We start from the raw sequence: 14095 nt of genomic DNA, 5'->3' as shown, positions 1-14095 counted from the left end.
ATACCAGCTACTCTGGAGGCTGAGGCAGGAGAATCTCTTGAACCTGGGAGGCAGAGGTTGTGGTGAGCCGAGATCACGCCATTGCACTCCAGCCTGGGCAACAAGAGCGAAACTCCGTCTCAAAAAAAATAAATAAATAAATAAAATAAAATAAATAAATAAATAAATAATACAGAATGGCCAATGTGGGCTTCACAGGGAGGACAAGGATTTTTTTGGTAAGGGCGTTTTTGGAACCCCTCAAATCAACTGCAGAGCCCTTCCTGGGCATCATGCTACACAAGTAAAAAGTCCCTCTACGTTCCAGGATCGTTGGCTCCCTGGGCATCTGGTTGGTGCAAAAAGAAAGATACTGATTTTAAAGTAAAATTCTCTTATTAGTAAGAAATTCTAGACTGGGCGTGGTGGCTCACGCCTGTAATCCCAGCACTTTGGGAGGCCGAGACCGGCGGATCACGAGGTCAGGAGATCGAGACCATCCTGGCTAACATGGTGAAACCCCATCTCTACTAAAAATACAAACAAAATTAGCCGGGCGTGGTGGCGGGCGCTGTAGTCCCAGCTACTCAGGAGGCTGAGGCAGGAGAATGGCGTGAACCCGGGAGGCAGAGCTTGCAGTGAGCCGAGATTGCGCCACTGCACTCCAGCCTGGGTGACAGAGTGAGACTCCTTCTCAAAAAAAAAAAAAAAAAAGGAAATTATAGGCCGGGCGCAGTGGCTCACACCTGTAATCCCAGCACTTTGGGAGGCCAAGGCAGGCGGATCACCTAAGGTTGGGGGTTCGAGACCAGCCTGACCAACATGGTCAAACCCCGTCTCTACTAAAAATACAAAAATTAGCCAGGTGTGGTGGCAGGCATCTGTAATCCCAGCTACTCAGGAGGCTGAGGAAGGAGAATCGCTTGAACCCAGGAGGTGGAGGTTGCAGTGACCCGAGATCGCGCCATTGCACTCCAGCCTGGGTGACAGAGCAACACTCCATCTTAAAAAAAAAAAAAAGAAAAAAGAAAAGAAAGGAAGAAAGAAATTCCTTGTGACTAAATGTTTAATTTCTGATTATCCTATTTGTTCTGGAAAAGCAGTCTAATGTGATTGTTTAAAGATATAGAATCTAGAGCCAGATAGCCTGGGTTTGAACCCTAGTTTGCTTAGCAGCTATGTGGCCTTGGACAAGTTACTTACTCTCTGTGCCTCATCAGAAGACTACGGATGACAACAAATACTTATAGGATTGCTATGCTGATTAAATGAATTGGTATATGTAAAGCACATAGAACAGTGCCTAGACGATAGGAAGTATGGTATAAATGTTTACATAGTTTTTCATATATGCCAAAGCTAAGTTCTCACAAAGTAAAAATTCATGCAGTTTGAACTAATTAAAATTTACTAAACAACTTTTTTTTTTTTTTTAAATAGGACCAAATAGAAGGAGAAAAAGTACCAAATACTTTGTTCCAAAGTGGTACAAAAGTTCGCTTTCTGCTGAGGCAGGGAGAGGGGTTTTGCTCTGTTGAATACTTGGGAGTCTTGACTGACTTCCCTTGTGGGTGACACCTTGGCCCTCCTCTGTTCCTATGGGAACTCGGGTGACTTTTGAAACTTTAGCTTCCCCCTCCCTTACTGCGTCCCAAAAGGATGCTTACCTTGCTAAACTTCATGAAAGTCCAATCAAATCATGCTTTTTCTCTTCTCTCTTTCTTCTCTTTTTTTCCTTCATCTTCTTTCTCATTTTTTTTCCCTTTCTTTCCCTGTCTTTAAACAACGGCAACAAAGAGATCACCAAACATGAACAATTTTAAACTGTTTTATTATGTAATTCTCCTTAGTGTTATTCTAATTCATTGAGATAGTGAGTAACTAGCTAGCTCCCTTCTGAGCTCTTAGCTGAAACCATAGATATGGGCTTGTTTACCTTTTGACCTTTTGTTTACCATTTGACCCTTAAAACTGGCTCTAGAACTTTGTTCTCCTCTTGAGCATTCATTTGTAATTTAAAAACTTGTTTAGCCAAATGGTACTTCTTTTCTAATTGCAGCTGTAAAGAAGAAAGTCCAGCTGTTGTTAAAAAGGAGGAAAAAGTGCTTCATGAATTATTTGGGACGGACATAAGGTGCTGTGCCAGAAATGAACTGGGCAGGGAATGCACCAGGCTCTTCACAATAGGTAACACTATAATGTCACGCACTTTCATTTTCAGTGACCAGTTCTTAGCAACTATCAGGGACTAACGGTAACTGCGTAGGTGATCATTCAGCTTCAGAAATCCTGTCATTCCTTCAGGCCACAGTAAATGCAGTATTATGGATTCTGTAAATGCTGATTTCTTCATAAAAGAGGAGTCAGTCTCTAAAAGCTTCTTTTATTAATGTGGTTAGTAATATTTGAGATGATGCTAAAGTCTTTGTTCAGAATGTTCAGGATATCTTTTGTGATGAGGCAAAAATCACTTTTTTTTTTCTCACTTGGGATGTTTTCATCTCCTAGATCTAAATCAAACTCCTCAGACCACATTGCCACAATTATTTCTTAAAGTAGGGGAACCCTTATGGATAAGGTGCAAAGCTGTTCATGTGAACCATGGATTCGGGCTCACCTGGGAATTAGAAAACAAAGCACTCGAGGAGGTAATAGGACAAGTTTGTATTCTGAAAATGCAGGAACAATTAACTAATAGTCCGGATTGAAAACATTAAATGCAAACTCTGTTTTATTAAAACCTAGGGCAACTACTTTGAGATGAGTACCTATTCAACAAACAGAACTATGATACGGATTCTGTTTGCTTTTGTATCATCAGTGGCAAGAAACGACACCGGATACTACACTTGTTCCTCTTCAAAGCATCCCAGTCAATCAGCTTTGGTTACCATCGTAGGTAATGCAGGCTGCTCACACAATCTTTATTCCTATTTTTAGTTGCTTTAGTGTGGAATGTGAGGTATGTGGTACAAATTCTGATTTCATATAATGCTACTATCAAACACTAAGAAAGAAACGGATTTAGAATAGCTTTGCAAAGATAATCTGCCCACCCTCTTCCTTTTCCCGTTAAACCAGGCCCGCTTGAATGCCACTGTCTTTGCATATAACACATTGTAAATATGACCATCTGTTTGTGTACTTTTATCCTCCAGTAGACTGTAAGTTTCTTAAGGACAAGGACAACTCATTCTATCCTTGTAGTTCCAGAAACTGACACAGAGCCTGATACAAAATAGACAATAAATACTAGTTCTGAGAACCAACTAACTGCACTGTTAGGGCAGTAAGCACTGAGAGACAGTACAAGCCCTTAGATGCACTGAAATTTTGGTGGTGTATGTAGGATCTGAAAATAACCACAATTCAGTAATCTCAGATTAGGGTACAGCGTTCAGCCATAATGAAAATGCTAAGAAATACAGTGATGCTCTTAGCAGATTAATAAGGAAGTGTTCTGTAAGGCAACCTCATGAATATTGCTAGCCAGATTGCTCTTTTATTTGTGCCTTGAGTTTATTTTACTCTCTTTCATCAAAGAGTGGTGCTGGCTGAGAACAGGTGCCAGACAGTCAATTATCTACATCCCATTCTTTTTCTTTCCTTCTTTCTTTTTTTAAACATTTCTTAACTTCGAAAGATGATGAGCTCAGGCTTAGAACTAGGGATAGGACTCCTGGGTTTTCACTTGGATTATCCAACCTGACCTGCAGCATGCCAACACCTGAGTTTTCCTGTGTTAAACTGATGAATACAAGTTTATTTTATCTTCTCAATACGTTTCCATATGAATATTATTAATTAACTCATAAATGCCTATTTTTTCTTACAGAAAAGGGATTTATAAATGCTACCAATTCAAGTGAAGATTATGAAATTGACCAATATGAAGAGTTTTGTTTTTCTGTCAGGTTTAAAGCCTACCCACAAATCAGATGTACGTGGACCTTCTCTCGAAAATCATTTCCTTGTGAGCAAAAGGGTCTCGATGACGGATACAGGTGAGACCACAAAGGACTCTAAGATATCATTTTTAGCATAATTCTCCTTGCTTGTTGCCCTTGAGAAGGACAGTTTTATACTTATGGAAGCAAATTCACTTATTATGAGTTTAACTATTATTGAGTTGAAATTGGAGATAAGAAAACAATAAGCAGATGTGAGGATACAGTAGCAGTTTTACCATTACTTTAGATAATATAACCTGCTGCATGAAAACAGAAAGAACCGTATTAGTCTGGTCTAGTTTGAGTCTGGTTCTCTGGCATTTTCTGAGTCACAAGGTAGTTTTTACTTCCTGTTTGAGAGTGCGGTGTATAATACACTGAGTCTCCCTTAAAACATTTGCAGATGATTGAGGAAGTAAAACTCCTTAAAAACAGAAAAACATTACTCATAGGTGTATTGATTTAAATTTTCAAAAAATACATGCAGAAATAGCCCGATAGTAAGTGCTGAAGGAAAATGTTGTTTTCCTCGGGATTTGTATGAGAAACTATGCAAGATTCTTTTTTTTAAGAAAAACAATTTTTCTTTTCTTTTTCTTTTTCTTTTTCTTTTTTTTTTTTTTTTGAGATGAGGTCTCACTCTGTCACCTAGGCTATAGTGCAGTGGTGCAATACTGGCTCACTGCAACCTCCACCTCCCAGGCTCAAGTGATCCTTCCACCTCAGCCTCCCAAGTAGCTGGGACACCACCACACCTGACTAATTTTTTGTATTTTTGGTAGAGACAGGGTTTTGCCATGTTGCACAGGCTAGTCTCGGACTCTTGAGCTCAGGAGATTCACCCTACCTGGGCCTCCCAAAGTGCTGGGATTACAGGCATGAGCCACTGCACTCAGCCGAAAGATTCTCTTGTGGGAGGAATTCTCCATTCCTTCTTTGGAAAACAAAAAACAACTTTCCCCTATATCTTCTATAGTTATGACGTCTCCTGTCTCTTTCAACCAATGCTATGGAACATGGTTTTGGACTAGCCTATAAGACACTGAGACACACATGTTATCTTTCAAACAAGTCAATGGACTAGAATAAATCATCCTTTCTCAGCATGTGGTCTGTTGAACAACTGTGTAAGAATCATCTGAGCAAATGTTTAAAATGTGGATTCCTGGCTCCCATTCCAGACATGCTGACTCAAAACTGGGGCACAACGCTCAGACTCTGCTTTTTTAATGAGAACCTTTGGTGATTCCTATCACAGGTCTAGATCTGTGCTGTCCAGTACAGTAGCCACCAGCCACATGTGGCTATTGAGAGCTTGAAATGTGTCTGGTCCAAATTGAGAGGTACTCTAATTGTAAAATACACACTAGATTTTGAAGACTTAGTATGGAAAAAATGATGTAAAATATATTATTAATAATTTTTATATTGGCTAGGCTCGGTGGGTCACACCTATAATCCCAGCACTTTATGAAGCCAAGGCGGGTGGATCGCTTGATCCTAGGAGTTTGAGACCAGCCTGGATAACATGGCAAAATCCCATCTCTACAAAAAATACAAAAATGAGTTGAGTGTGGTGGTATACATCTTTAGTCCCAGCTATTTGGGAGGCAGAGGTTGGAGGATTGATTGAACCCAGGTGGTCGAGGCTGCAGTAGCCATGATCACGCCACCGCACTTCAGCCTGGATGACAGAGCAAGACCCTGCCTCAAAAAGAAAAAATAATAATAAAATTAAAACAATTTTTATATTGATTATATATTAAAATGATAGTATTTTGGATATATCGCATTCAGTGAAATCTGTTATTAAACTTAATTTCACCTGCTTCCTTTTACTTTATACAGCCAACAGAATTTGTAAATGATGCACAAGGCTTGCAGTTGTGACTCACATTCTATTTCATTGGATAGCCCTGTTCTAGATGAAGAGTAGGAGTTCTTTTCACCTTGATTCTGCTAAGTGTTTGTTTCATGATTATTGTGTTACTCTTTATACCTAAAAGGAATTGTACTAAAAGTCCCTTGTTGGGACTTTTAGAATCTCAGTGCAGGGTTTGCATGGAGTTGTCTACCATCTCTTACTGAAACCCCCCCCAATGTTCAGAGCATTCATTTTTAAGGTAATTAAGAAAGCAGACTGGTCTGGGAGCTGACTGAAACACACTCCCCCAAACTCAGGGTTTGTCAACAGTGGCGCTGCTAACATGTTGAGCAGGATAATTCTTTGTTGTGAAGGACCATCCCGTGCATTATAGGATACTTTTCAGCATCCTCGGCCTCCTCCCACTGGATGCCAGGAGCACATTCCCTTTTCCCAGTGTGACAACCAAAAATATCTCCAGACACTGCCAAATTGAGAAAAATAACCCCTGGCATTTTTTTTTGAGAACCATTGCCTTAGAGGCATCACCCCACAGTTGTCATAAGCTGTTATTCAGAAACATCAAGCTTTTTTTTTTTTTTTGAGACAGAGTCTCATTCTGTTGCCCAAACTGAAGTGCAGTGGCACGATCTTAGCTCACTGCAAGCTCCTGGGTTCAAGCAATTCTCCTGCCTCAGCCTCCTAAGTAGCTGGGATTATAGGTGCACACCACCATGCCCAGCTAATTTTTTGTGTTTTTAATAGAGACGGGGTTTCTTCACGTTGGCCAGGCTGGTCTCGAACTCCTGACCTCAAGTGATCCAACTGCCTCAACCTCCCAAAGTGCTGGGATTACAGACGTGAGCCACTGCGCCTGGCCCATCAAGCTTTTAAATGTAGAAGGTTGGGGAGTCAGCCCCTCTTTACCCTAGTTGACTTGATTACCACTTGGCCTGTATTCAGAAGGAAATCAGCATATCACTGTCCCCTCTCTCCTTTGTATCCTATCCCCATGTTAGATAAGCTCTTAGCATTATGGGAATCTCTTCTGAACCTGATTCAAAGAGATAAGGGGTCAATTCAATTTAGTTCAATAAATATTACTTTAATATCCTTTTGATGGGTGTGATGCTGTGAAGGGCTGCAAGAGTGAATAAGATAATGTTGCTTTCCCTCTCCCCCCCAGAATGTACACAGATTGCTACTGTGCTGGTGATATCTGGATTTTACAGAATCACCAATTGGGGACCATGTCACTGATATATGGGTCATGAACCAATGTAGTGGGCTGCTTCGTGTAGTTTCATTCCATGACCACAATCTGTACCTACGACCCCAAGTTGTCATCCTATAGAGGTAGCCAAATGAATGAATTAGGGGAGATCCTGAGTCCTACAGCGTTTTGTACCTCACTTATTCCTACTTATCTGGTAACAGAGTTACCTCCTTGTATGTCGCATCTCACCAGGGAGTTTATAAACTCTAAGAATAGGTGTGCTGCCATATTTCTCTCTCTTTGTACAATGCCTTGTTCAGTAAGTGTGTGTTTAATAAATGAATGAATTCATCATCATATCTGGAATGCAACTCACAGTGCAGTCTGGGCCAAAGATGAGTCAACAGCATCCTTTTCACTACAAGGACCACGCACATGGTTCTTAGCACAACACCCAATACTCAGTGTTTATTGTATTTAAAAGTTCTTGAAGAGCTACAGTGTTTGTGCTAATAATGTGCATTGTTGGTACTGATAATGTACCAGGTGTTATGGGCCACTGACGACACACAGCAAAGGAGAGATGGGCCCTCCTTCTTCATGAAAAGACATGCTCAAAATACTGAACAAGAAACGAAGAACACAAAATTTGAACACATCTCTGAGTGCTCTAAATGTCTTTTTCTCTCCACATGAGGCTCTATATTGAGATGGGGATGGAAGACTAGATTATAGTCAGGGGTCATTTCCACTTTTCTTTCTGTTTGCTTTTTTTTTGAGACGGAGTCTCACTCTGTTGCCCAGGCTGGAGTGCAGTGGCGTGATCTTGGCTCACTGCAACCTCTGTCTCCTGGGTTCAAGTGATTCTCCTGCCTCAGCCTCCCTAGTAGCTGAGATTACAGGCATGCGCCACCGTGCCCAGCTATTTTTTTTGTATTTTTAGTAGAGACGGGGTTTTGCCATGTTGGCCAGGCTGGTCTTGAACTCCTGACCTCAAATGATACGCCCACCTTGGCCTCCCAAAGTGCTGGGATTACAGGCATGAACCACCGTGCCTGGCCCTTCTTTTTGGTTTTTTTTTGAGACGGAGTCTCGCTCTGTCACCCAGGCTAGAGTGCAGTGGCGCAATCTTGGCTTACTGCAACCTCCTCCTCCCAACGGAGGTGATTAAGTGATTCTCCTGCCTCAGCCTCTCGAGTAGCTGGGATTACAGGCATGCACCACCACACCCGGCTAATTTTTGTATTTTTAGTAGAGACGGGGTTTCACCATCTTGGCCAGGCTGTTCTCAAACTCCTGACTTTGTGATCCACCCGCCTCGGCCTCCCAAAGTGCTGGGACTACAGCCGTGAGCCACCTTTCCTGGCTTCTTTTTATTTTTTAGAGTCAGGGTCTCGCTATGTTGCCCAGGTTGGATTCTAACTCCTGGGCTCAAGTGATCCTCCCGCCTCAGCCTCCTGAGTAGCTGCAGCTTGGCGTGTGCCACTGCACCCGTCTTTCCTTTTGACTTTTTATTACAGAAAGTTTCAAATTGACTAACAAGTTGAAATAATAGTGCATGAGCATTCTTTACCTACCACCTAGATTCAACAATTTAATTGAACCGAATTTGGTTTGTGAAGTACAGTATTTTAGTCATGTATCAAGATTTTATAGGCGAAGTGATACAATTTTTTAAAAATCTGTTACTGAAAGGCCCCTGTAATAACACTACCCCTGAAAAAACTTTGGTGTGGTCACGGTATGTGCACCAGAAATCTCTCGGCTTCCCCACTTTCACAGCTTCATTTCTCCAATTTACTTCCTCAAATATTACGCCAAAGTTTACTAGGGCTTGCCTTTATATGTTTACATTTTATTAAATTATAACTTTCTAGCCGTCCTGGTGTCCTGGTCCTGATAAAGGTTTCCAGGATATTTCACCCATTAGTTTGTATAATTTCCTATCTCTACAGACTTAATTACGAATTCCAAATCTACCTTAGCTTTTTCCACTTTTATGGGAAAAAAAAAGGAATGGGACTGTTGTAATTATTTAGTAACCTCTTCTGAAACCTTCTCCTTAGCCTTGCCTAAGCCTGATGTTTTCCTTTTTCCTGAAATATTTATTTTTCCAACTCTGTGAATCTAAGTTTTGCCCACAGTAGGCACTAACCGAGTGCTTACGGGGTAAACAGCTGTGTGGTGGTCGTTTGGGTTCTGGGTGGTGAGCCAGGGTCCTGCTCAGAAGAACCACAAACTGAAAAGCAGGCTGTCACATACAATGAGTGACACACAATTACAGAAGATTATGGAGCCTGGGAGAGGAGTTTTTTTTTGTTTTTTTTTTCCTATTTTCTGAAGGAGTTGAGCCTTGAGCATAGACAGAAAGGAGGGAAAATGAGGGAAAAGTTTGAGTCTAGAGAAATACCAGCAGCTCCTATCTAAATCCCGTTCCCATTCACTTCTGCAGTTTGAGACAACATTCCTGGCTGCAGGTCTTCCCAAGACCCCACTTAGTTGTAAGTTATTAACCACATCTTATGAAGCCATTCTGTGAGAATAAAAGATCCTTTGAGCTCTTACCGTGTGCAAAACCCTATAGGTGTATTACCTTATTTAACCCTCATAATCCCATTTTATGAAATGTGGAAATTGAGGCTAAATTACTTGCCCAGTCACAGAAGGCAAAGCCAATACCCTTTATTCATTCTTTTTTTCTGAAATTGCCTTAAAAAAAAACACCATAATTCCACCTCCAGAGATGACATTGCAGACTTTTTCTATGTAACCACCATGATAGAAACATACAATATGGGTCTTTGTATAAACATGAAATAAGGTACCATTAGTAATCTGATTTTTCACTTAAAATATATCATGAGTATCTTTCTATATTAATATGTTTTTATATCTACCTTATTGTTTTAATGGCTGCATAGTATTCCGCTTTTTAGAAATTTTTATTTTAACTAACTCCTGTTGATGGGCACAACTTTACTTTTTTTTCCTTTCTCTTTCTTTGACATTTTTATTTTTTTATTTTTAATTTTTATTTATTATTATTATTATTATTTTGGATGGAGGCTCACCCTGTCACCCAGGCTGGAGTGCAATGGCACCATCTCGGCTCACTGCAACCTCCACTTCAAGCGATTCTCCTGCCTCAGCCTCCTGAGTAGCTGGGTTTACAGGCACGTGCCACCGTGCCCGGCTAATTTTTTGTATCTTTAGTAGAGACAGAGTTTCACCATGTTGGCCAGGCTGGTCTCGAACTCCTGACCTCAAGTGATCCTCCTCCTTTGGCCTCCCAAAGTGCTGAGATTGCAGGTGTGAGCTATCGTTCCCAGCCAAGAAACCCCTTTTCTTAGTTGTAATGAGAACGCATCTTCTTAGACACCGAGGTATTGTTTTACTGTAAACTCAAATGTCCTGACCTCTGTCTCCTGCCAGCTGGCCATTTGTAGAAAACCCCTAGGCGAAAGAGGAAGCTTTGCATCTCCCAATCAGCCTAATTGGTTAGTGCCCTTGGAATTCCCATGGGGTCAGGACGCGGTTGTCATTTTAGTTGTCATTGTTTCCAGGGTTAACTGTCATAAGCATGAAGAAAGGCAGTTTAAAGCCATTTGGATATTCAATTTTGTGTTCCTGCTATTTATGTGACCAATTTCCTACCTGGAGTTTGTTCAGAAGAATGAAAAATATTTCAGGTGCTATCTCTTCTAAACGGTGGCAAACCACACTCTATTAAGACAGCACAGAAGACTAACGGAGAAAAACGTTTACAAAACATTTTGCTTTGGTCTGCCTCATGATAAGTAATTGTACTGGTCATTTCTTTTTCCACTGAATTGACTGGTGTCTCTGATGTGCTCCCTGGTGAGCCGCACTGGCTTTGTTACCTCCTCTCTTCTCCTTTTTCAGGGTCTTTGGCCATTGTCCCGAGAGAATTACACTTTCCCTCTTAGAAGCTCACGCCTTTCTTCTCTTGGGCCACTTCCATTCCAGCCTCTTCCACACTGCCTTCCTGAGGTCGGGCACTGGCATGGAGCTCTGTTTCCTCTTCTCCTCCTTAGGGTTGTAATCTGGCTTTCCCCCAATCTTTCTATTGTTTCCACTTCACCAGTGATTTCCTCCTTGTTGTCCAGAAATAGGTCAGGATAACAAATTCCCCTTTTTGACTTCTTCAGGCTTCTTGTTAACAAAGCAAAACAAGGTTAAACACCTTATTCAATGCTCAGCCTTTTTTTTTTTTTTTTTTTTTTTTTTGAGTCCGGGTCTTGCTCTCTTGCCTAGGCTGGAGTACAGTGGCTCCAGCAATTCCCCTACCTTGGCCTTCCAAGTAGCTGGGACCACAGGTGTGTGCCATCGCACCCAGCTAATTAAAAAAAAAATTCTGTAGAGACAAGGTCTTGCCATGTTGCCCAGGCTGATCTCGAACTCCTGGGCTCAAGTATTGCACCCTCCTCGGCCTCTCAGAGTGCTGGGATTACAGATATGAACCCCTGCACCCCCCCAAAGGTCAACTTTTAACTGCCTGAAACTTTTGATAGATCAGAGAGATGAATTCTCTCGTTCACAATACACAGTCAGAATTACCTTGGCTTACGAGTTCAGGGCACAGAACATTGGTGTCACACAAACGTGGGCTCAAAAGCTGCAATTACGCAGTGGCGTTTTGTGGATTTTTTTTGTAGATATGGGATCTCAGTAGGTTGCCAAGGCTGGTCTCAAACTTTTGGCCTCAAGCAGTCCACCCATCTCAGCCTCCCAAAGTGTTGGGATTACAGGCGTGTTTTGAGTCTTGGGGACCAACTGGGATTCTCTTCTCCCCTTTATCTTCTGTATCCAATCTAGCCCCTGCCATTTCTTTTTTTCTGGTGCCTCTTGGGTTTGCTCTTTTCTCTCCTTTCCCATTCTCCTCCATTAAACAACGCTCCTCTTGTCATGCTCCGAAACCTCAAACCTGAACTTTTACTTCTCCTATCACAGAAACTTCCCACACTCTAACTGCTTATTACCCCTGTACCTTCACCACCAAATTGTAAATTCTGTGAGAACAGAAACCCAATTTTTTGAATTTGCTGTTGTGTCCTCAATTTCCGTCACAAACAGGTTCTAACATTGACAGTTGAATGAAGGAACGAATGAATGAGTTCTTGGATTGCTACAACTGCCTTTAAACTTCCAGTAAACTTTTGCTGCCATCAGCAGGTGAATATAAAACACTCTTCATAGGCCAAGGCACCGTGACTCATACCTATTATCCCAGCACTTTGGGAGGCCGAGGTGGGAGGATGGCTTAAGGCCAGGAGTTTGAGACTAGCCTGGGCAACATAGTGAGACTCCATCTGTACAGAAAAATTACATAAAATAAAATTAAGGCTAGGTGCAGTGGCTCATGCCTGTAATCCCAGCACTTTTGGAGGCCAAGGAGAGAGGATCACAGGAGGTCAAGAATTCAAGATGAGCCTGACCAACATGGTGAACCCTGTCTCTATGAAAAATATAAAAATTAGCCGGCTGTGGTGGCATGTGCCTGTAATCCCAGCTACTTGGGAGGCTGAGGCAGGAGAATTGCTTGAACCCAGGAGGCAGAGGTTGCAGTGAGCCAAGATCACACCACTGAACTCCAGCCTGGGCGACAGAGTGAGACTCCATCTCAAAAAACAAAAAAAGTTTTATTGCAATGCTCAGGGCAGTAAGCATTGTAGAAAATAAGTAATTTGTATTTTTAAAATGTGTAATTCATCCTGGCACTTTGGGAGGCTGAGGTGGGTGGATCACTAGGTCAAGAGATCAAGATTATCCTGGCCAGCATGGTGAAACCCCGTCTCTACTAAAAACACAAAAAATTAGCTGGGCGTGGTGGCGGGCACCTGTAATCCCAGCTACTCAGGAGGCTGAGGCAGGAGAATCGCTTGAACCCAGGAGGCAGAGGTTGCAATAAGCCGAGATCGTGCCACTGCACTCCAACCTGGGTGACAGAGTGAGACTCCTTATCAATAAATAAATAAAGTAAATAAAATACTGTTCATGATATTCTGCTCCCATGAGAGGCTCGCTGTTCCTCCTCACTGTGGCCCTATGACTTCCTGTCTGGCGCCTTCAATCGCTGCTTTGTCTCCTCCTTGGATGCCTTTTCTTTTGTCCTCTCATCAAAACCAACTCATCCGTGAGGCTCCAGCTCGAGCTCTACCTCCTCTATGAAGCCCCCGAACCTTTCCCACGGACACAGACCTCTGCCTTCTTTGATCATCTGCTGGACTTCAGTTTAATGCTTTAACGATTCCACTTGTATGGGTCCTGTCTACCCACCCAGTTTAGGTATCTTTGAAGATAGGAGCTACCTACTTTTTAGGTCTTTTGCATCCTCCACACTCCTCATCTAAAGCTGCGTCCACTCTGACTCACCTTCCTAACCTGCCAGGCAGGGTCTTTTTGTTTTTTAAACTTTAAGTAGGCTAGGCCGGGCACAGTGGCTCACGCCTGTAATCCCAGCACTTTGGGAGTCTGAGGCAGACGGATCACGAGGTCAGGAGATCGAGACCATCCTGGCTAACATGGTGAACCCCCGTCTCTACTAAAAAATATGAAAAATTAGCCGGGCGTGGTGGCGGGCGCCTGTAGTCCCAGCTACTCCGGAGGCTGAGGCAGGAGAGTGGCATGAACCCGGGAGGCGGAGCTTGCAATGAGCCGAGATCGCGCCACTGCACTCCAGCCTGGGAGACAGAGCGAGACTCCGTCTCAAGAAAACAAAACAAAACAAAACAAAACAAAAAAACTTTAAGTAGGCTATGTGGAGGTCGAGTTAGATATCTTAGGAACAAGCCTTAGATTTCTTTTTCTGTTTTAAGGGAATTTTTTTTCTTTTTCTCCAATTTTGTTACTGTGAGTGCATGAAGGCATATTCAACAGCTCATTGCTCCCCTGCCTCTCCTGCACCATCCAACATCTCACTGCAGTATCCAGCAACCCACAGGCCTGCTGGGCGTGGTGGACAGTCCCCAAGATCAGGTTATCCGTGTCAAAATATTGAGTGGCTGATGAGTGCTCCAAGTAGGCACTAGAGCCTGCTGAGAGCACTCAGAGGTTTCTGCACAAGCT

At 42.4% G+C, this 14095-nt stretch overlaps 1 protein-coding gene across 1 annotated transcript in view; it reads left to right on the top strand.

Annotated features, from left to right (window-relative positions):
• Positions 1 to 14095, top strand: part of FLT3 (fms related receptor tyrosine kinase 3) — a 67892-nt gene that overhangs the window by 18836 nt on the left and 34961 nt on the right. Inside the window, exons 5-8 of the mRNA XM_024230909.3 lie at positions 2039 to 2166; positions 2488 to 2627; positions 2725 to 2878; positions 3815 to 3983. Coding sequence (XP_024086677.3) covers positions 2039 to 2166; positions 2488 to 2627; positions 2725 to 2878; positions 3815 to 3983 — 591 coding nt within the window. The remainder of the gene's footprint in view (positions 1 to 2038; positions 2167 to 2487; positions 2628 to 2724; positions 2879 to 3814; positions 3984 to 14095) is intronic.

Source organism: Pongo abelii, chromosome 14 (assembly GCF_028885655.2).
Source record: "Pongo abelii isolate AG06213 chromosome 14, NHGRI_mPonAbe1-v2.0_pri, whole genome shotgun sequence".
NCBI lineage: Eukaryota > Metazoa > Chordata > Mammalia > Primates > Hominidae > Pongo > Pongo abelii.
Note: the sequence above shows the minus strand (reverse complement) of the source record. Positions and strands in the feature narration are given on the sequence as shown.